The 22,216-nt window shown below is 39.4% G+C and overlaps 1 protein-coding gene across 1 annotated transcript in view; it reads right to left on the bottom strand.

The window, feature by feature from the left end:
- LOC110171014 (dipeptidyl aminopeptidase-like protein 6) overlaps nt 1-21,806 on the bottom strand; it is a 416,594-nt gene extending 394,788 nt beyond the window's left edge. The window contains 1 exon segment of the mRNA XM_055151254.1: nt 21,633-21,806. Within this exon segment, the coding sequence (XP_055007229.1) occupies nt 21,633-21,806 (174 nt within the window).
- Between the last annotated feature and the right edge of the window lie 410 nt (nt 21,807-22,216).

The raw sequence follows: 22,216 nt of genomic DNA, 5'->3' as shown, positions 1-22,216 counted from the left end.
AATTGTCGTCCTTCTCACTCTCTCCCTTTCTTTCTCTACTTTTCTCTATCTTTCTTTTGCCCTTAATTTCTCTCTTAATCTCTTGTCTCTCTCCTCTGTCTCTATCCCCTCCCTTCTTTTTTTGTCTGTCTCTCTCTTTACTCTTTCTCTCTTCCCCATTTTCACCCTCACACCATTTCTCCATCCCTTCCTCGCTCATTATGTATCACTATACTTCACTACCTCTCTCTCTCTCTCTCTCTCTTCCACTTCTGTTTCTCTCTACCTCCACTTCTCTCTCTTACCTTTTAATCTCTCTCCCGCCTTTTCACCTTTCATTTTCTCTTTCACGCTTTGTCTTTCGCCTCTATTTCTCTCTGTGTTTCTCTCAGCCCCCACAGCACTCTACATCTTTATCTCTCTCCTCCTTCTCTCTGTCTCTCTCCTCCTCTCTCCCTCTATTCTCTCTCTCTCTCTCTCTTCACAGTGAGGGCGTCCCGTGAAGGAGCCGGATATGAATTCATTTTACGCTGAGATGAAGTTATTAATGCCCACCATCTGTTATCGTCAGGGAGCTGCCAGACAAAAAAAGAGCAAGAGGGAAAAAGAAAAGAGGCGGAGCTGGCGAAAGAGAGAGAGAAAGAAAGAGAGAAGGAGGAAGAAAGAGAGAAGGACTGAGAGATATTGATAATAGAAAGAAAAGTGGAGAGAGAGGGGAGAGAGAGAGAGAGAGGAAAGAAGATGAGAGAGAGAGAGAGAGAAGAAAGAGAGAAAAGAGAGAGAGAAGAGAGAGAAAAGAGAGAAAAGAGAGAGAAAGAAGAAGGAAGGAGTAAAGAGAGAAGAAGAAGGAGAGAGAGAGAAAGAGAGAGAGAAGAGAAGAAGAGAAAAGAGAGAGAAAGAGAGAGGGAGAGAGGGGAGAGAGAGAAAGAGAAAGACAGAGAGAGGATTGAGAGAGAGAGTAAAGAGAAAGAAGGAAGAAAGGGAGGAAAGAGAAAAGGGAAAGGGAAAAGGAAGGAGAAGAAAGAAGAGGGAGAGATGAGAAAAGAGAGGGAGAGAGAAGGAGAGAGAGAGAAAGAGAGAAAGAGAAGAGGGAGAGAGAAGAAGAGGAGAAAGAAGAGAGAGAGGGAAGAGAGAAGCGAGGGAGTGGAGAGAGAGAGAGAAGAAGAGATTGAAATAGAAAGAAAGTGAGAGGAGAGAGAAGAGAGGAAAGAGAGAGAGAAACAGAAAGAGAGAGGGAAAAAGAGACAGATAGAAAGACAAAGGCGCAGAGAGAGTAAGTTTAAGAGTGAAAGACAAAAGAGAAGAAAGAGAAGTGGGAGTGAGGGAGTGAGAGAGAAGAGAAAGAAAGAGTGCAATCGAGAGAGGAAGACTGAGAAGAGAGAGAAGAGAGAGGGAAAGAGAGGAGGAAAGAGAGAGAAAGTAGAGAAATAGAAAGGAAGAGAGGAAAGGTGAGAGACGAGAGGAATAAAAGAATAAAAAAGAGAGTAAGAGGGGAGATTTAAAGGGAGGAGGAGAGACAGAGAGAGGGATAGAGAGAGAGAGAGAGAGAGCATTTGTCTGAAGTGAAACAGCTGGTTTTCTGTTTCACAAATCTAAAGTCACTTCTCTTTAACTGAACACTCCCGTCTTATTTTTGTGTTTTAAAAGAGGAGGGTTTATGGAGAGAGTGGACACCTGTGAGCTCCAGTATCACGCGGGATATTACCAGTTTAAAGTGGGCTCTTAGCTTTTTAGGATTTTAAAGGAAACTGCAGCAAATTTTCAACAGACGAGGGCAGAGAGGAGTTTGGTTCTGAACTAAAATCTCTCTTCTCCCACTTATAGTTATAATGTACTCAGAGCCTCTATATTGAACCGAATGGGTGAGGTTTTATTAAGCTTTCAACCATAGAGAGGTTTTATATTACACATTCTTATGAGGTTTAAACATATCTGGAGTTTCATTTTGTTTCATTCACACATGTTTGAGTAATCCTTTATTATTAGTCTGTCTACATCTCCGAAGCTCAAAATGCTCTGCTCCACCTTGTGACGTCATGAAGCGGGAGATTTCAAGTGAACAGCTACCTTTTATTTCAGGTAGCGATCGACAGTTCCAAGGCTGATGATTCTAGTGAAGGCGTGTGGAGTTAAAAAACACAGTGGAGCTCCTCGTCTTATATTACCACATGACATCATAAAGTGGAACGGAGTGTTTTCTGTCTGAGAGAAGAACTCAGTCTAAATATGAAGGGTTTGTGTGTTAAACATGTGTGAATGAAACAAAACACAACTCCAAAGAACTTCATAACATAGATCAGAAAATATGAGGTCAGTGTATCTAGAGTGCACCATCTATTGGGAAACGCTGGAATTGCACGAAAAATAAAACACTAACAAAGGTTATTATTATAATTTATTCAAGTTCGGTGGGCTGGATTAAAAGGTTTAAATATGGCCCCCGAGCCGTAGTTTACCCACCACTGAACTCTTCTTCTGCTGTGGGTATCATCAAGAAGCTGCCGATACGATACACATCCGATACATAGGCCACGATACACTACATATCTCGATACAATGCACTCTTGATTCGATATGATATATTTCAAATAGACTATGATTCAATAAAAATAAAGGCTGAATCGTGGCTGTGATGCTTAAAGTCTTTGTTAAACCATTTTTTGTGGAAATTTTTTATGAAACACAAACGTTTTAATAATAAAACAGTGAAAATGTCAAATGTGTCACATAAATGAGTTTCCTTCCTCTAGACCAGCAACAAAACTGTAGCGCTGTAACAAAATTATTTAGTAAAATATACCAAAAAATACTCTTGGTGACATATTGATACAGTATCAGCCCATGATATCATGGGCTGCTGTATCATCACATTAAAATGATACGATATATCGATATTTTTGCACAGCCCTAATCTAAACTGTAGAAAGTAGTTATAAAAAAAGAAACACAACTTGAATAAGAAGTCTGTCCAAACCTTTGACTGATTCTGTATATTGCCAGTTTAGTATCTATGTTATTTTTAGTTTTGTATTAATATTTTACATACAAATATAGGCCCATCCTCAATATTAAATTTGCTCAGATGCACTTCTGAACCGATTCTTTCCCATACATTATACAGCGCGTGTTCACACGTACATATTTAACTCTACTTATCATGGACATTTCAATCTCCTCTTAACGCTCCCTGCGTCACGTGACCGTCTACGAGCCTTCTGATTGGTGTTCCCCCATGGACGCCGGCTTAACTGCACTGATTTCCGTGGCGATAATAAATAAAGCATATGCACATTTTCCATGCTAGCAGCTGCATCATTTATTAGTGAGCAAAATGGTGCATGTGTGAAGATGTCATGTTCGATCAGCCTGAAGCTCCGGAGTATTAGCAACATGGAGAAATGTCTTATAGGGGTCAAAAGAAGCTTGTCATTGGAGACTAAACATACTCAAGTATATGTGCATGTTTATATCTGTACGTTATTGTCAGAGCATGAGCTATAATGGCCCATTTTGCCCTTTTTTTTGCCCATTAAAGGTCCTATATTATGCAAAATTGACTCCTGTGAGCTTCAAACTGTGTTATAATTCTGTTTTACTTGTTACAAAAACATATACCTTGAGTTGCGTTTTGTTCATTCACACGTTTGAGTGATCCTGTGTTATTAAACTGTGTACTTATCCAAAGCTCAAAATGCTCTGTTCCCCCTTGTGATGTCATGAAGTGGTAGTTTTCAGGTTAACCACTACATTTTAGCTTTTGTTTGGTAAAAATTGGCAATTCTAGGGCTGAAATTATCCAGATGATTTTACATATTGTACTGAGTAACTCAAATTTGATTAATTAAATGCCTATTTCCTTTGTAAATGTATAATTTCGATGCCTAATTTTGTGCCCTGATAACTGGATAATGGTTTATGTTTTATAGATATCTAACTGTACCTCATCTTCGGCTTACCGTGGCTCTTATATTTACATAATTTCTGGTCACCGCGAAAATTAGTAGCTCTCTGGCATTTTCGTTTTACAAAAAATAGTTCACAGGTTGGAGACCCCTGCTCAACTTGGATTTAAAGCTCAGTGACATGGGACTTGACTTGGACTTGAGGCCTGTGACTTGAGAAGACTTGATGCTTCTCCTAAAAAAATTATGTTTTTAAAAAATACTTTTCATTTTTCAGTTGATAAATGCAGTGCTGAATTTTACAGGAACAAACTGGAACATGTCCCTCCCACTTCTCCGTTACTTTGGATGTAACTGAAGTACTGTGATGTGGTGTCCTCAAATGTACTACAGTAATATAACAGTACAATACCGTACAACAGAGGGAACTACATCGAACATGATCCTTCCATTTCAGTGCATGACAAAATAACAGCATTTTTTAATCTTAATTCTTTCTATTCTGACCGTAATGATTTGCACTAAGAGCTTGTCACTTGACATTTAAAAAGGAAAAAGTAGCATTTCTACAACTCTTATATAAATACTCATATATACATGTAAACATACCATGACTTTTTAAGTACAGTTTAGTTTAAAAGTCATATAAATTGCTAAAAATCTAAGCCATATTTGGTACTTTGACTTGATTTATGTCTTGAAACTCAAAGCAGACGACATGGACTTGACTTGGACTTATGGGCCAGTGACTCCAAACTCAACTTGGACTTGTCTGTCTTTGACTTGGGACTTGACTCAGACTTGAGGTCAAAGACTTGAGACTTACTTGAGACTTGCAAAACAACGACTTTGTCCCACCTCTGATTGTCAGTATCAAAACATCAATATTTGTGGCATCAGTCCAGCGATAACAAATGAGCAGAAGGAGTTAACTTAGAACTACAAATAACTCTTCAAATTCAACTTTCCTCATTTGTAACTGTTCCAGAGTGTTTAATTGGACACAGGGCCTTTCATTCCCACAGCGTTCAGACTGGAGACGTGTGGTGTTAGAGGTAAACTGGCTCAACTCCAGCTGTTTTTGGAAAGATGTTCAAATTCTTGCCTCCTAAAAAAAAAGCAACACGGGAGCAAAGCAGCAGGTGCCAGAAAGAAGCAACAGAGAGATAACTGCCCCGTTCAATTGTCGTTATTGACTGGCACTTTACATTTTACTAATCACGACGCTAATGGAACCTAAACACACTCTAATCAGAGGTATCAGCCAAGTACACCTCATTATTTAACACTAATTAAGAGTTGTGCTGTGAAGAAGACAGTTATAGACCAATTTAAAGACAAAATACGCCATGTTTGTGTGTTGGGTTGAAAAAACAAATATTACATTGTTACAAGCATCTCTATGGTGATGTTATTTTGTCTGGAATGTTCCACAGTTACTATATTATACAAAATTGACTCTTGTGAACTTTAGGTTATGTTAGAATGCTTTTACGTCCTCAAAAACAAACCTGGAGTTGTGTTTTGTTTCATTCACATGTCTGAGTAACTCTTTATTATTAGTCTGTCTACATCTCCAAAGCTCAAAATGTGGCGGCGCTTTTTAAGTTAACAGCGACTTTAGACCAGTAGAGACTGACAAATGATTCTAGTGAAGGTGTATGAATTAAAAAACAAACAAACAGTGGAGCACGTCTTGTATCACCACATGAGAGGCAAATTTGTTTAGTCAGAGTGCATGTTTTTTAAGTTTTTTTTTTCCAAGTTATTTGGCAACTCTTGTAATACCGTATTTTTCAGACTATAAAGTGCACTTAAAATCCTTTAATTTTCTCTTCTGGTTGTGCTTACTGACCTTGGATTGATTTTATGTGGTACACGGTGCTCAAAAATCTGTCGCAATGTTTTAGTGCAACTTTGGCAAGCTACGAAACCGCACCGCTTGATGGATTGTCGGAGCATTACAGCTACCGTAGTCAGGAGTCTCGGGGAGTAATACACATTCGCCAAGACACGGAGGCAACGCCGGTTGAGTTACGCCACGATCTGCCAATGGATCGTGGATACCTGGGCTAAGGGATCAGTCTCAAGTGTCGTCCGAGCTTTCATGAAGACTGGAATCAGCACTGAAGAGCTAAGTAACAGCAACAAAACCGACGAGAAGGATCTGGGCGTGCTTGATGCCAGAACTGTTAATCTCAGACACTGAAAATGAAGAATTTGAACTGAAAAAGTGAGTGTATTGTGAATGAGTTCAGTAAAGTTTGACTTATCTGACTGTTTTGGTTCTCTTAATGCGCCTTATGTATGAAAATAAGACAAGAGAATTCCACATTATTGACATTGCACTTCATAATCCAGCGCGAAGCTTACAAATCCGAAAAATACAGTTTAGTTGAATAAATTAAACAACAAATACGTTTAATACCATACTTTGGAATATTACAGGCATTCCAAAGCATTTAATTTCCATGGAGAAAAGCAGAGACCAGATCCATCACTAGAAAAGTTACATCATGCAGATTTAATCGTTGCACAACCCATGAGTTACATCTGTGTCAGAGGTGTCGACTTGTTTCTTTTATGAAGTCGTTTTAGATGAATATTGTGATTTAAAATGCAAAAATTCTACCATGATGATCCACGGGTGTCATAGATCATAACTATACAGCAGACTCAACAACTCAATATCTTCTTTAAAGTTCTTATCGGGTGAAGCAAAGCAAAGGAAAGCCCATGGCCTTATTCCCCAAAGCCCCAGAAACAGCCAAGTCACAGCAGGCCTCAAAGGAAACCATGGAAATGAAAATAAGTCTAAAAAGAATGGCTTCCCCTGGGCCAGAATCTCAGGCTCAAACTTTGTCCAATCTGACCACACACACTCCATTCATCTTTACAGCAAAGTCCACCATCACTCAGCCACTGCCACAACAGCAAAAACACAATAAAAAAGTCTAGACCACTAGAACTTTTTCACATTTTCTTCAAAAAACTTTGCAGGAGTTTCAGAAGAAAATATGATGTAGTAGGTAAAGTTCACATGAGATAATAACGTTCAAAAACACAGTGGGAAGCAGATGAGAATTGGATGGGCAGATTCAGTGGTGGAAGAAGTAAAAGTACAGATACTGGAGCTAAAAATACTCAAGGAAAGTAAAAGCATTGCATGAAAAAATCAACTTGCATAAAAGTATTAAAGTACCTGTTTTATGTACTAAAAGAGGAAAAAGTAAACATATTTGACGGAGATTTTGAGATCCAATAAAAATTCAAATGTAATGATTTTGATAAAGATTTGTGCTGAATTTTGTTCAACAGAAACAACATTTTTTTTTTCCTAACTGTTTTATTTGTAAATTTTTGTTTGCTCAAATTATAAATGTGTTAAAAATAAGCCCCTGAGCCTTTTCAGCAAGTATTTTTTTTAATATTTTATCAGTCCTGTTCAGAAATGTAGAAACTACATATAATCGCTCTCAAATGTAATGAAGTAAAAGTAAAAAGTATCCACTTTAATCGACTTAATCAACTTAAGTAAAGTACAGATACCAACCATTTATACTTAAGTACAGGACCTTGTTACTTTTACTTTGTTACTTCCTACAACTGATCAGATTTGCTGTTAATCTATTCAATTGCTGAATGTTTGGACATGGTACGGTCAAAAACTGGGCCTATGAAACGAAAACAGTCAAAAAAGTTCTTCTCTGATTATCAGTTTTCAGTTTTCATACTAGTAAATTGTGCTTTAATAACTCAAAGAACATTAACCAATAAGAATATCACGTGATCAAAATCATCCTGTAATTTTGAAATCCAAGGTTTTCAAAGCACTTTACATTAAGGAACTGCTCACACATTCACACACTTATTTATACACCCAAGGACACAACAAAAGCATTCATCTGTGGGAGCTATATACACACTTACCAACAATATTTACCGTATTTTCCAGGCTACTGGGCACACTCTTAAGCCTCCAACCCCATCAAAAAACGACACGCGCCCCGCAATCCAGAGCGCCCTACACACGAATCCACTCGGGTGTCCCAGCACGACTTCAGTAAACTACAAAGCCGCATCACCCGCAGCGCACGCAAACACGCACGGAGCAGACAATGACCGTGCAGCAAAAAACACCCACAGCCACACTCATCACTCCACACCGACGAGGAACGGAACGGAGGAATGAACCGAAAAAGTGAGTGCAATGTGCCACTTCTACCACAACCGAACAACTGAGTCACTGCGAACACGCCGACAATCCAGCGGTCCCAGACAGCACCCTCCCTTCACGCCACAACCGAACAAAGCCCAGAGTCACTGTGAACGCGCCAAACAAAGTCCCACTGATCCATCCTACTGTTGTGTTTCGTTTAATGCGCCTTATAGTCCAGTGCGGTTTATATGTGAAAAAAGTTCGAAAATAGACCATTCTTTGACAGCGCGTCTTATAATCCAGAGCTCCCTATAGTGCGGAAAATTTGGTATGTTTTGTTTTTCAAATTGAAAGGACATTAACCAATAAGAATTTCACGTATAAGTTTGTGTACATAATAAAACAAAAGCAAACTATCCAGTAATTTTGAAATCCGAGGTTTTCAAAGCACTCCTTTACACCTTTAAGGAACCGCTCACACATTCGCTCACACATTCACTCACTCATTCATACAGCGAGGGGAGTTAAATGTCTTGCCCAAGGACACAACGACAGCATCCATCTATGGGAACTGGAATCGCAACATCGTACCAACAGAGAGCGGGATTCGAACCACCGACCTTCAGATTAGTAGACAAACACCACAAAAACTGAGCTACTGTCAATACTGATAGAAAATGCAATACAACTGGTCACTGAAAATATTATGTTTTTTATTGCAAATATAGACACAAACCTTTTCTCAGAGTGTCTAAATTAGCCTCCAGTAAGATTTATTAGAGGTAGAAAAAAGATTACGTCCAGCCAAAAGCTCCTGTGACTTATTCAGAGGCTGTATATACAACAACTCCCAACTGTATAAAATGCATTCACTGCCTTATTTTGTTGTCTCCGTTTTTCAAAATTATTATTTGTGCCGCAATAAAACCTGCGTCAGATTTCAGTTGGCCTATTAAAAAGCAGACAGGAGTAGAACAGTCTCGTAAACTGTACTGGGAAAAATACATACAGTACTTCACACCAGGGGAATGCAATGTAAATGTGTAATAGGCCTTTAACTTTGTAACTTGCATATTATTAAGGTGTGTTGTGTAACTTTTCCATTAAATGCTGTTATTATTGTTATTAAAACTTTCTATCTTCATGGAGACCAAACCAAATAAAGTAAGAGGTCAGATCTGTGGAAAGGCGACCCCACTCAAAGTATTTTCAAGTTATAGTTTGGAGTTTGTTACCTTTTTTGCCCTGTATACGCCACATGGACCAAACCTCCTCCTGTTCACAGCAGGGACTGTGCCTCTAAACCAGAACTAAAACTAGGACTAAACCAGAATTAAAAGCAGGACTAAACCAGGACTAAACCAGGTCTAAACTAGAACTAAACCAGGTCTAAACCAGGACTAAAATCAGGTGTAAAACCAGGTCTAAACCAGAACTAAGACCAGGACTAAACCAGAACTAAGACCAGGACTAAACCAGAACTAAGACCAGGACTAAACCAGAACTAAGACCAGGACTAAAATCAGGACTAAATCTAGGTCTAAACCAGGAGTAAAATCAGGTGTAAAACCAGGTCTAAAACCAGGACTAAAATCAGGTCTAAATCAGGACCAAACCACGATTAAAACCAGGACTAAACCAGAACTAAAACCAGGACTAAACCAGGTCTAAACCCAGGACTAAAATCAGGACTAAATCTAGGTTTAAACCAGGACTAAAATCAGGTGTAAAACCAGGACTAAACCAGGACTAAAATCAGGTCTAAACCAGGACTAAACCATGACTAAAACCAGGACTAAACCAGAACTAAAACCAGGACTAAACCAGGACTAAACCAGGTCTAAACCAGAACTAAAATCAGGACTAAATCTAGGTCTAAACCAGGACTAAACCATGACTAAAACCAGGACTAAACCAGAACTAAAACCAGGACTAAACCAGCACTAAAACCAGGACTAAACCAGGTCTAAACCAGGTCTAAACCAGGACTAAACTAAAACCAGGACGAAAACAGGTGTAAAACCAGGTCTAAAACCAGGACTAAAATCAGGTCTAAATCAGGACCAAACCACGATTAAAACCAGGACTAAACCAGAACTAAAACCAGGACTAAACCAGGTCTAAACCAGGACTAAACCAGGTCTAAACCAGGACTAAAATCAGGACTAAATCTAGGTTTAAACCAGGACTAAAATCAGGGTAAAACCAGGACTAAATCTAGGTCTAAACCAGGACTAAACCATGACTAAAACCAGGACTAAACCAGAACTAAAACCAGGACTAAACCAGAACTAAAACCAGGACTAAACCAGGTCTAAACCAGGACTAAAACCAGGACTAAACCAGACTAAAACCAGGACTAAACCAGCACTAAAACCAGGACTAAACCAGACTAAACCAGGTCTAAACTAGGTCTAAAACCAGGACTAAACTAGGAATAAACCAGGACGAAAATCAAGACTAAACCAGGACTAAACGAGAACTAAAACCAGGACTAAACCAGAACTAAAATCAGGACTAAACCAGGACTAAACCAGAACTAAAATCAGGACTAAACCAGGACTAAAACCAGGTCTAAACCAGGTCTAAACCAGAACTAAAACCTTGGCTGTTCTAGTTATTCAGGACATATTAATTTCTGTCCTGTAAATAGTCTCAATACCAGCTCAAATGTGGATCTAGTTTAGATTCCAGCTTTTGTATCAATTTGTATCTGATTTTCACTACTTTTGGCATCCCTACAGTGCATTAACATCTCATGAAAACAGCAGGTAGCAGGCTGGCTGTCTCCCCACTCGAAAAGTTCCACAGTGCTTCTTTAATGGCATAATGTCTCACACAAATTTCCAGCATTTGAGCTCTAAATCTAAATCTAAAACAGTTGCAGACAGTGATCTCCAGAGCCTCGTTAGGACAGCGCTGATGGGACCAAACCAGAGACCAAGATGTTTTCTGTGGTAATGCATTCAGTGGAGGAAAACAAAATGGCTCCACGGGGACTGACAAAAAGTAAAAAGATGTAATTTTTGGAGCCTACTTCCTGCGTCGGTGAGAGAGGAGCTAATTAATGAGGCTGAAATGTGAGATGGCACTTTAAAAATGAATGTGGCATGATTCAGCCGGGAGTCACAAAGATGGAGATTACACAGAGCATTTTGGGCTGGGCGTTTGCTCGTGTGAACAAAAGGCAAAATGTAGATTATTGTTTCAGATACTATGACAATTTTAGTATCGAATATTGGTATCGATTGTTACCAATGTCTTTTCTGGTTGAGGTTACAATACTGCATGTTATCACTTTGCTTAGGGTATTAAACTTATCTGTCAAATATTTATTCAATTACACTTGTTTTTATTGCTCAAAAAACATAAATTCTTCTTTAGTTTGGGCTTGTTTTGCAACAGATCTCATCCATAACCTGACCTGGTGGCACTGTCTGCTTGTCTCCAAGGACATAAAGGAGACAAGTTGGAGAAGAAAAGAAGAAAAGTTGAATGTCAGACTGTGGAACATTCGGGCAAAGCAATAATATTCATCATGGAGACATGAAGTTGGCAGACCCTCCACCAGAAAAGTCATGCAACTCACCTTAAAGTTGGATGTTTTTGGACGATTTACAGGCAGATTTTGGCCTAGAAAGTCTCATAATGTTTGAACTTTTAGTGGTTCTGAAGTTATTTGAAGGATAAATAAGTTACAAGTAATACGTTTTAAGGAAATAAATGGAATATATGGAATTTTCTATAGAGTATTGGAAGATACTTAAAGTCAAAGTATCGATATCAGTATTAGAATTGAAAAAGCTGGATCGATGCACCCCTAAATTTTAGATATGAGATTTGGGGTAACCTTGGGTAGTTCGGTCTGGGAGTAGAACAGACCAGAACCGAGGTCGAGCGGCTGTAAAAGTTATAGGGTTGTCAATAAACTGATACCTACATACGAATCAATACTGAAGCTAGTTTCAAAACTAGATAAACATTTCAACAGCTTTAAAAAGTTTGACCTTTACTGAACAGTTTTAGAATGGCTTTGGTCTACGCTAAAGCAAGAATTGAAGAAACTACTGTTATTTTGAGTTAAAGTTACATTCTATTGTACAAAAAAGAGCATGTTCAATCATGACTGCTGTTTCAGAATTGGTATGAAGCATTAGTAGGGATATAACTATATTCAAATCTCTCAGTACGATTCTTGGTACGATATTTATTGCGATATTTTGGAGAGACTAATACAATTTTAGATAGGACACTATTTTGCTTTTAAAATACCTTGAAAAGATTTTGGTGTGAATTATTACTATTATAATCCCAAGAATTCAAGTAAAAAACATATTTCTTCATGTTACTATAAAACCATGCATTTAAACAGAGGAACTTGTGATTCGATATACTGTGATAGCCCACGATATTGCTGTGAGACTTTTGACAATACGATAACACAATTTTTCGGTTATTGTTACATCCCTAAGCATTAGTATTTTAATATTGCAACAACACCTTTAATCTCCAGAACAGGTCAATATATGTTGGTGTTAGTGTGATGTTAGTCTGCTGCTTAAAAAATACACACAAAGCTCTATAGTAAAACTTTAATACAAAGAAATAGTTGCACAAAACATAACTCCGCAGCTCTCTCATGGGCTTATGGCAAACAAGGGCTCTGGGTGAGTTTGTTTTGAATTTAAATTACACAATTTGGAGGAAATAATCAAGATCTGCCCAAAAATATCAACAGAGATTAATCATAGTTTGCTCTGTATTCTAAATAATCGGTATTGACATCAGCCATGAAAAAACTCATATCCGGTCGATCTTGAATTTCAATCTGCTACGCGTAACACTAATTCAGTTTAGAACTGGGTTTGTCCATGAAAACAAGTGCATTTTTCTATGTCCATGTTGCATTCTTTTTTCTTATGATTGTAAAGTCACTAGGCAAACTCTTCTTTGTCTCATATTTCATTTTACTTTACTTCAAAAAACAATATAAAAATCAGATCTTACAGAAATACCTAGAATATTATTGTTGATGACTATATTGTCTTCACTAGTAAGTCATAAATATTGGCCGGGCACATGCTTTTCTTTGACATTGCCTTTTGTTTTGATGCGATCATGGAAAATGAATTTTGTGCCTTCTTTGTCATTATTAAAACAAAACTGGCATTCTTGAAAAATGAAGATAAGAACAAACAAAAAAAACTGTATTTCTGTTAGAGGGGAAAGTATATAGAACAATCTGTGTAAGGATTTTAAAAAAGTCTAACACTGTAGAAGCCATTATGTTTTGAAAGAGCTCTGAAATGAATGAATTATGCATTGAATTTGGTTTGTTTTAATTTACATTTTGTCTCTTATATACAGTAAGTCATACGTAAACTTGTCAATACAAACTTGCTGTTCATATGCTGCTTTTCTTTCTTGGAATTCTGTCGTTGTTTAATAGGGTTTGGCATTATAAGTACTTTTACCTTAGCCTAAACCCTTTCGGTCATGATTCATTGGGTTCTAGTTTTTGTTTTGTTTTGTAGTGCTGCAAAATGAGTGAATAAACTACTGCTACTACTGCTATTTTCGATAATACCATAATTCAATAAAGGACGTCCATTTTGACCATTTTTGCAAAAGAGAACATTCATTTCCCTTATTAAAAAAATAAAAAATTTAAAAAATAAACTGTATTTTTTGGAACATTCTAATTCAATCCCCCACCAAACCTTTTTTGTAACCACAACGTCAACAACATCTCAACAGAACAAGCCCATATCAGCTCTGCAAACGCACATCTTTGAATTAGATTAAAGTTTGATTAAATGGTAATGACTTGTTTTGGCAGCGGGAGATCCTCATCAGAGCGGATTTTCAGATGGAGATGGCTATCAGAGCATTGATGGAGGACTTAGGCGGAGATGGAGAAATAAAAGCAGGCTCAGGGCTCGAATCAAAGAGATAATGAGCCTGTGTTTGTCTGTTGTCTTTGGCTAATTCTGCTGTTTGTGGACGGCTAATGTGGAACAAGCCTGGAATCACTAGCATGAGCGCAGTGGGTTATTGTTAATAAAAATATCAGTTTCATAAATAAACAATAACAATTTTGCAGAAATACTATGTCTTCACAATAACAAATTTTGAAGTCCAATTTATTGCTGAATACAGACGATAATACTGAAGCTAATTTATGTCACTGAAATTAAAACCCTGGAGCAGATTTAAAGGTGCACTGTGTAGCTGGGGGTCTGTCACCTGCTTGTTTCTATGGATACGTCACTGCTCTGCCTGGAATGTTCCACAGTATGACATTAAACATCTCTACCTTACATTCAGCCTCAAGTGGAGGAGTTTCGGAGACTTGTTCACGAGTGAGGGGAGGATGGAGTGTGAAATTGACACGCGGATGAGCAGCGTCGGCAGTGATGCGATCGCTGTATCAGACTGTTGTGGTAAAGTGGGAGCTGAGTCGAACGGCAAAGCTTTTGATTTACCCGTCAATCTACGTTCCTGCCCTCACCTATGCTCATGAGCTTTGGGTAATGATCAAAAGGACAAGATCGCGGATGCAAGCGGTCGAAATTAGTCTCCTCCGCAGGGTGGCTGGGTGCTCCCTTAGAGATAGGGCGAGGAGCTCAGTCACACAGGAGGAGCTCGGAGTAGAGCCGCTGCTCCTTCACGTCGAGAGGAGGCAGCTGAGGTGCCTAGGGCATGTTCCGAATGCCTCCTAGGTGTTCTGAGCATGTCCTACCAGAAGGAGGCCCCAGGGAAGACCCAAAACACGCTAGAGGGTGGCCTGGGAATGCTTTGTGGTTCCCCTGGAGAAACTGGAGGAAGTGCCCGGGGTGAAGGAAGTCTAGGAATCCCTGCTTAGACTACTGCCATCGTGACCCAGCCCGGATAAAGCGAAAGAAAATGGATGGATAGACCTTACATTTATTCAATTACAGGTGGTTTTATAGCTCAAAAATATAGAAAAAAACATTCAAGCATTCTGACTGTTAACAGGGTCGCCTCTCCACAGATCTGACCTGTAACTTGGGCTGGTTTGGTCTCCATGAAGCCATACTGTGAAACTCCAGACAAAGCAGTAACATCTCCATGGAGAAAAGCATTTAATGGATTTCATGTTTTTGGAAGTCTTAAAAAAGCACCTAATGAAATAAATGCTAAAAACAATCACTACAATTATTATGTATGTGACGTCAATCTTTGGCTAATTCTGCTGTTTGTGAACGGCTAATGTGGAATTACTGAGTTAGCAAAGAGCGCTGTTGTTTTAGCGCTAATGAAGACATCAGTTTTGCAAATAAACCAGAGGAGGGAGGCCGGGGTGTGCTGTGATGTGCATGAAGCATCCTGCAGCTTTTGGCGAATTAATCAAGACATAATGGTTTCAAGATTGTGATAATAATAGCATGATTTTGTATCTTTCCATTTAAATTGTACGGAATTGAGAAAAACTAAACCAAGGTTACAAAAAAAACCAAAACTCCTCCCTGTTATCTGCACCTAAATTAGAAACATATTTGGATAGTAAATAGTCACTTGTCATATTTATATTGATACTTTGCAGTGACATCATGCTCGGGTGTTTTACATGTATCTCTGTTGGCAAAATGTCCAGCAGTTACCATGGAAACACGATACACACATTTGCGAACACAGCTACAAAAGTGTTAAGATAGTCTGAAAACTCAAGAAAAAACACAGCTATATCAGTTTTTTCTGGCCAGATTATGTTAAAATGAAGCTGAGAATAAAATCTAAAGAGCCTCAGACAGAACATGCCTCCAGTTAGCATCACATCCCCAGGGACTGTTGGCGACATCCGCTGCAAAACTTGTTCAAAAAATTTATATCACATCAAGGGACCACTCACACTTTTCACACTTGTTCACACACCCATTTACACAGACACTGGAGGCGAGCTACGTGTCTTGCCCAAGGACACAAAGGCTACGTTCAGACTGCAGCCTGAAGTGACCCAAATACCATTTTTTCACCCCTATGCGACAGATCAGATTTTTTTTCAAATGCGACCCAGGCCACTTGGATATGTGCTCCTAAAACTGATACATATCCAATCTTTTGTCATGCGACTTCAGTCTGAACGGCCAGGTCGCATTCATCCCACCTACATGTCATAAATGTACACAAATGTTCTTCTCGTCATATGAAAACTGTGTATGAATCGGTGTCAGTGAAGCAGGGAAGCACATAGCAATCCCACCGCTCTTGGTTACGACTCCGCACCCACACGTTCCTTTCTACAGATGTTGCTGCCACTGCCTCACAAAACCCCCAAAACCTCATCCGTCTCCTTCTCAATCTCCTCCTAAAAACAAAAAAACTGCACATGTTCGGGCTCCGGTACGACAGCAACTTTAAAAACACCACGTGCTCAATGCTAGCATCCATATTTAGGCTCCTTCTGTAAACACTGAGCACACTTGCTGCATATGACGTCATCGTGTTCGCCAATGCACACGCTTTTGGGATCAGATACAAATCGCATTTAATTGAAAATGTGAATGACCTTGCAAAAAAATTGGATTTCACTAAAAAATCTGAATTGAGCATTAAGCCCTGCAGTCTGAACGTAGCCAAAGATTCACCTGTGGGATATGGGTCCTGGGATTGAACTGCCAACCTGTGGGTCACTGTGTCTGCCCACTGAACAAACTGAGCTGCAGTCACCCGGCGATGTCTCTATAGTATTTTTCATCGCCATACTCCACTTTACACAGACACTGAAGCGTCTTGCCCAAAAACACAAGATAATTCGCACTGGAGTGGGAATTGAACAGCTAATTTTAAGGTCACTGGATGCTCTCTGTAGTATTCTCCTAAAAAGAAAAGGTAAAATGATAGACAGTCTGCACTATTTTGATTTAATTGGCCACTAGGGGTCTGTCCATTATTCAAAGATGAGAACACGAGTTTGGCTTCGAGCTATCAGCACATTAAAGTCCAAACTACCTTGTGTATGAAAAAGAAAAACTGATGAATGAATCATTTGTGAATAGATGATTAAGAATGTGTTTGAAACTATGATTTTAAAAGCTAATCTAACCTCTGATCTACTACTGTCTAATGCCAGAACAAAACAAAAAAACACCAGCGATCAATAGCAATTATACAACAGGGACCGATCGATAATATGACAAGAAATCAATACAAAAGGGACTGATAAAAGATGACTGATAAAAGGGACTGAGTGAGACCATGCACTATGTTTCCCAAATTGTAAAGAAAAAAAGCAGTCAATGTGATCTTTTAGGAAATAATAACGAAATAAAAATTACAAAAAAGACTACCGTATGTTTCGGACTATAAGGCGCACTTAAAATCCTTGAATCTTCTCAACAACCAACAGTACACCTTATAATCTGGTGCGCCTTACGTATTAATTCTAGTTGTGCTTACTGACCTCTAACTGATTTAATGTGGTACACAGCGCTCAAAAATCTGTCCAAATGTTTTAGTACGACTTTAGTAAACTACAAAGCCGCACCTCTTGATGGATTGTCAGAGCATTACGACAAACAGTCAGGAGCTGCATGGAGTATGATCTCTAAAAAGTTTCACACGAACCAGCTCCAGCGCGATAGAAGCACAGAACAGACTCAGCGTCAGCAGGACACCCTCTGTCACAAAAAGAACACATACTGTATTCCACTGAGTCATGTCCTTTAGTCCAAGGAGTAAGCTGCTTCTTCAGCGCTTATAGTTTATGCAAATTAGCCATGTGGTTTTAAGTTTCATTTCTGTAAAACTGACATTTCTGTAAATGTGCACGTGGCTGCATTAAACAGATTATTACTCAATTTATATTTGAGTCCTCCTTGTATTAAATAAAAAAAATATAAATAAAATAAATAAAAAAAAAATCAATTATCCAGCCACATTTGGACTACGTTTATATGATGAAGGTCTGAACAGAAGATGCACAAGTGGCGTCGCATCTTAAATTTTTTTCGCGTTCAGACGAGCATTTTTGGGAGGAAATCTGCGCACATACGGTGACGTAAAAGTGTGTGGAATTCAATTGGGTATGCATGCCAGGACGCTAGATGGTGACATTAGGTGGCTATGTATGTGACATAAACGCACACACGACTTGAGCTGACCTGACCTGAGTTTTGGGTCTTGGGCAGTGTAGACGGAAATGCTACGGCAGTATTCAACTTTTCCACTCTGGAGGGTGGTTTCAGATTTTTGCATTTTTAAGCCCCAAAAACACCGTCACCGTCTAAGGCACTTCCGATAAATTATTTTGTTGTTTTTACCCGCATTCTCGTGTAAACAGACCCTCACATTCATAATACACATTCACCAAGACAGGGAGGTAACGCCAGGCAAATTACGCCACGATCTGCCAATGGATCGTGGATATCTGGGCTAAGGGATCAGTCTCAAGTGTCGTCCATTTGTTTTTACTTAATGCTCCTTATAATCCCGTGCGCTTTAGACAAGAGAATTTAACATTATTGATATTGCCCCATATAATCTGGTGCGCCTTATGGTCCGATACTTTTAGGATAGAGTTTTTATGCGTCCAGCTGTAATTGGTCTATTCCTACAAACATAACTGAATGCTCTGCTCGTATTGATCACAGACTCCTGAAAATGTGTTGTTTAGTATTTTTCTTGAGTTCTGGCAGTGTTTTCTAATCTGTGCAGTGTGTCACCATGGTAACGCTTGAACATTGCCCCATATACATACAGATAGAGCCCCCCCCCCGGTGTGATCTCACTGCCAAGTATGAGTCTGAGTGAGGGGTTAGTGACAGTAGGGGGAGCTCTTCACCCCGGCAGGCTGCAGATCTCGTGGGCTCAGCGTGAAGGAAATGTCACCTCCGTCGAGCGTGTTCATTAAAGGCAGAACTGGAGCAGAGCCAACACCAGCTCTGATGAAACAAAGGTAAAGGGAGAGAGATTTATACTGTCTGTTGTCACTCTGTAACTTTATCAGCAGCAAATTAGGGATGAGAATTGTAAAAAAAAAAAAAATTTAAAGACAATACTGAATGTTCTCTTGATATAAAGATCCCCTAAATGTATTATTTTTACCATTAGAGACTGTTGCAGCTTCGTAGTGTAGGAAAAAAGGAAAAGTTTGCAGAAATATATTTGTTTTACATTGACAAAATTACAGTGCAAAAAACTAAATCTAGCCAAGTTAAGATGACTTGAAAGAAAAGAAATTTTTATCATGATTTGAGTAAATTTCACTTCACAAGTAAAATTATCTGCCAGTGGAACAAGACTTTTTGTACTTAAAATATGAAAACACCTCTGGCTACACAAGAAAAACAACAACTTTTTGCACTTAAAATAAGAAACAAAATCAAAAATTGCTTGAATTAAGAAATACACACTTACTCCATTGGTAGATAATTTTAATTGTCAAGTAAAATGTTCTTAGTTTAAGTCATTTTAACTTACCTAGATATTGTTTTTTTGTTGTTGTTTTTTTCAGTTTAAAGAAAAAAATATTTCCTGGTATAAGAATATGTTTTGAGCTGTATGTGACTTGGCTCTTCTTATTTTTGGACATTTTCAGACCTTGTCAAAAGGGGGAAAAAAAGATATTAAAGGTGGATTGCATAGCTTTTACTTGATGAAGGTTTGCCGCATGTTTGTCTCTATGTAGATGTCACTGCTTTGTTTAGGATGTTCCAAAGTATAGCATTAAACGTATCTATCTCCATGACATAAGCAGGCAGCACTTCCAGGCTTAGCTACAGGTTAGATCTGTGGAGAGGCGGCCCGGCTCACAGTGGGAATTCATGCTTTTCAACGTATTCAAATAAAAATTAGAACTTAAATAATGCTAAAAAAGAGTCCATTATTTTGTATGTAGCGTCAGCACCACCAAGCCAAACTGTGGACATCAGGACAGATTGAGCAGCAGGTAGAGCATTATAAAGGAGGATTTGATAAGCCATCACTACAGGGGCCTCTATCTGAAGAAGAGGGGCCGTGCATCACCGCTGTTATCGATTTCAGATCATGTCAGCGCTCGGCAACGCACAAACAAAACACAAAGAGCCAGTCGATAAATCAGCCTCATGCTCTATTCATGCACCAGCTCCACTGTTCCACCTGCCACAGCACACTGTACGGGCTGTGAGGTACACTACTGCAGGCCATGTCACACACCTGCACGCACAACAGATTAAAACATAACTACTAATCATCAGAATGCAAATGAGGCTGAGAAGCGTGTGTGTATGTACCCCAGCAGTGTACAGAGCAATGAATAAAACATCATATATTCAGTACATGGCATACATTAAATGGTAAATGGTTATTATGTATTTATAGTGTACTGTCTACCACTATCAAAGAATAATTCACCCGTTCACACTTGTTCAATTTACCTTTTCTTATGGGGAATTACTGACTGATGTACATAAATTTCTTTTAACAACAATCCTAAACCTAACTATTTTCACCATTAACCTTTACTGACCCATATCTGAACTTTAAATCTAATGACGCACTGATCCGATGCTGTTATCTGGCGTTTCATACTGATATAACAAAAGCACACGCAAAAATGAATCTTCATCTTAATGCCAAAAACACCACAACAAAACGATGGACCTTTAAGCCTCAACAGTTTTGCCTGTAGCTGCTCCACTGACTGAAACATGACCCTTATTGTACAAACATGAGTTACATTTACATAAGACACTCTATATGTAACTATGTAAATGTTCCCTCCTGACACGCCTCCACATCTGCATATGAACCCGCGTGTTCAGGTCTTGTATTTTAATGCCATGTCTTGGGTCACCTTCAGTGCTCATGTTTTAATCCAGGCCAGACTCTGAGCTGCTGTGACAGAGAAACACGGTGCCAGATGAGGGAGCGCGAGGCTTATGACGTGATCTGAGCGTCCGTGTTACTGTTTGGGTGTTATTGAGGATTAACACGCGCCTGGCGCTGTCCCTGGTCCTGAAACACACACCACTGTTTGTCTGACGGGTTTTCTCTGTCCATGGTGCTGAAAAGCTCTCTGTTGCCAGCTGTTGGTATTAGCGGTCATTTCTGCTGGTTTCCAGAATGAATTATTAGACTCTAAAAGTTTAAAAGCCATTTAGACTCTCATAATGCTCCCCATATTATACTGTATAGGGCCAACAATGTGACAGGTTCACTTCTCAAGAAGTGAAGAAGTAAGAGTTACACAATAGTGACTACATCAAATGAGAACATGAGCAGTATTGACAGGACAGCTCACAGCGCCGTTTCCTGCTCCTCCCTGTGTGTGCGTGTCTGTGTGTGTGTATGTGTGTGTACGTGTGTGCATATGTGTGCGTATGTGTGCGTGTGTGTGTGTGTATGTGCTTGTGTGTGTTCATGCGCGCATATGTGATGTGATTAAGTGTAAAACAACAGCTTTATAAATTGTTCATACGTAAGACATGCGTCACGTATTGATAGACAAACTGACCAATCAAAATGATGACGCCCGAGTTAATAAGTTTAAGAACAAAAACAATGCTTTCGAGGCATGGCTGTATTAAATATAGATGAGACAAACACGTGTGCTGTTGTTGTTGGTAAGCAGTGGGAGCGGGTCTTACGTCCTCATCGTCGCGTTGGCGGCGGTAGTGCTGCTGCACGCGGGCTCTGTGGCTCTCAGGTCCCCGCGGTCCCTCCGCGCTCTGCCCGAGCAGGTGACTCGCCTCCGGGGGATTGGGGAAGGATTTGTTGGTCTCGATGGTCCCGCTGCTGAATCTCTGATATAGAGACGCCATGTCCACTTCCCAAAACGAGGAAGGACAACTTCCTCTCGGTCAATAAAAGTGAAGCCGCCGGTTTGTTTGTGGCGCTTTGGAATCAGTCCAACACTGTTCACTTTCTGAGCACGTACACTTTCACTTTCACTGTCACGTCCTATCGACGGAGCTGCGACGCACACTCCTAACTTTGCAAATCTCTGCCAGAGCTAATGCGCGGTTTGCAAGAAAAAAGAAAAAAAAACAGGACAGGAAAAGGACAGAGAGAGACAGCGGGTAACCGCAGTCCCAGCCCGGAGCGCAGCCGGAGTCCGCTCCCCGAGGCACAAACAAAAGTGACTGTTGCACACTCGTGTCACGTGCGCACCGTGCTTAATAAGCAGAGAGGCAAACACGCCCTAAACTTGTTCCACTTTGAGATAAAGTGC

The sequence above is a fragment of the Boleophthalmus pectinirostris genome, unplaced genomic scaffold (assembly GCF_026225935.1).
Source record: "Boleophthalmus pectinirostris isolate CB_2022bp ecotype Guang Dong unplaced genomic scaffold, ASM2622593v1 HiC_scaffold_15, whole genome shotgun sequence".
Lineage (NCBI taxonomy): Eukaryota > Metazoa > Chordata > Actinopteri > Gobiiformes > Gobiidae > Boleophthalmus > Boleophthalmus pectinirostris.
Note: the sequence above shows the minus strand (reverse complement) of the source record. Positions and strands in the feature narration are given on the sequence as shown.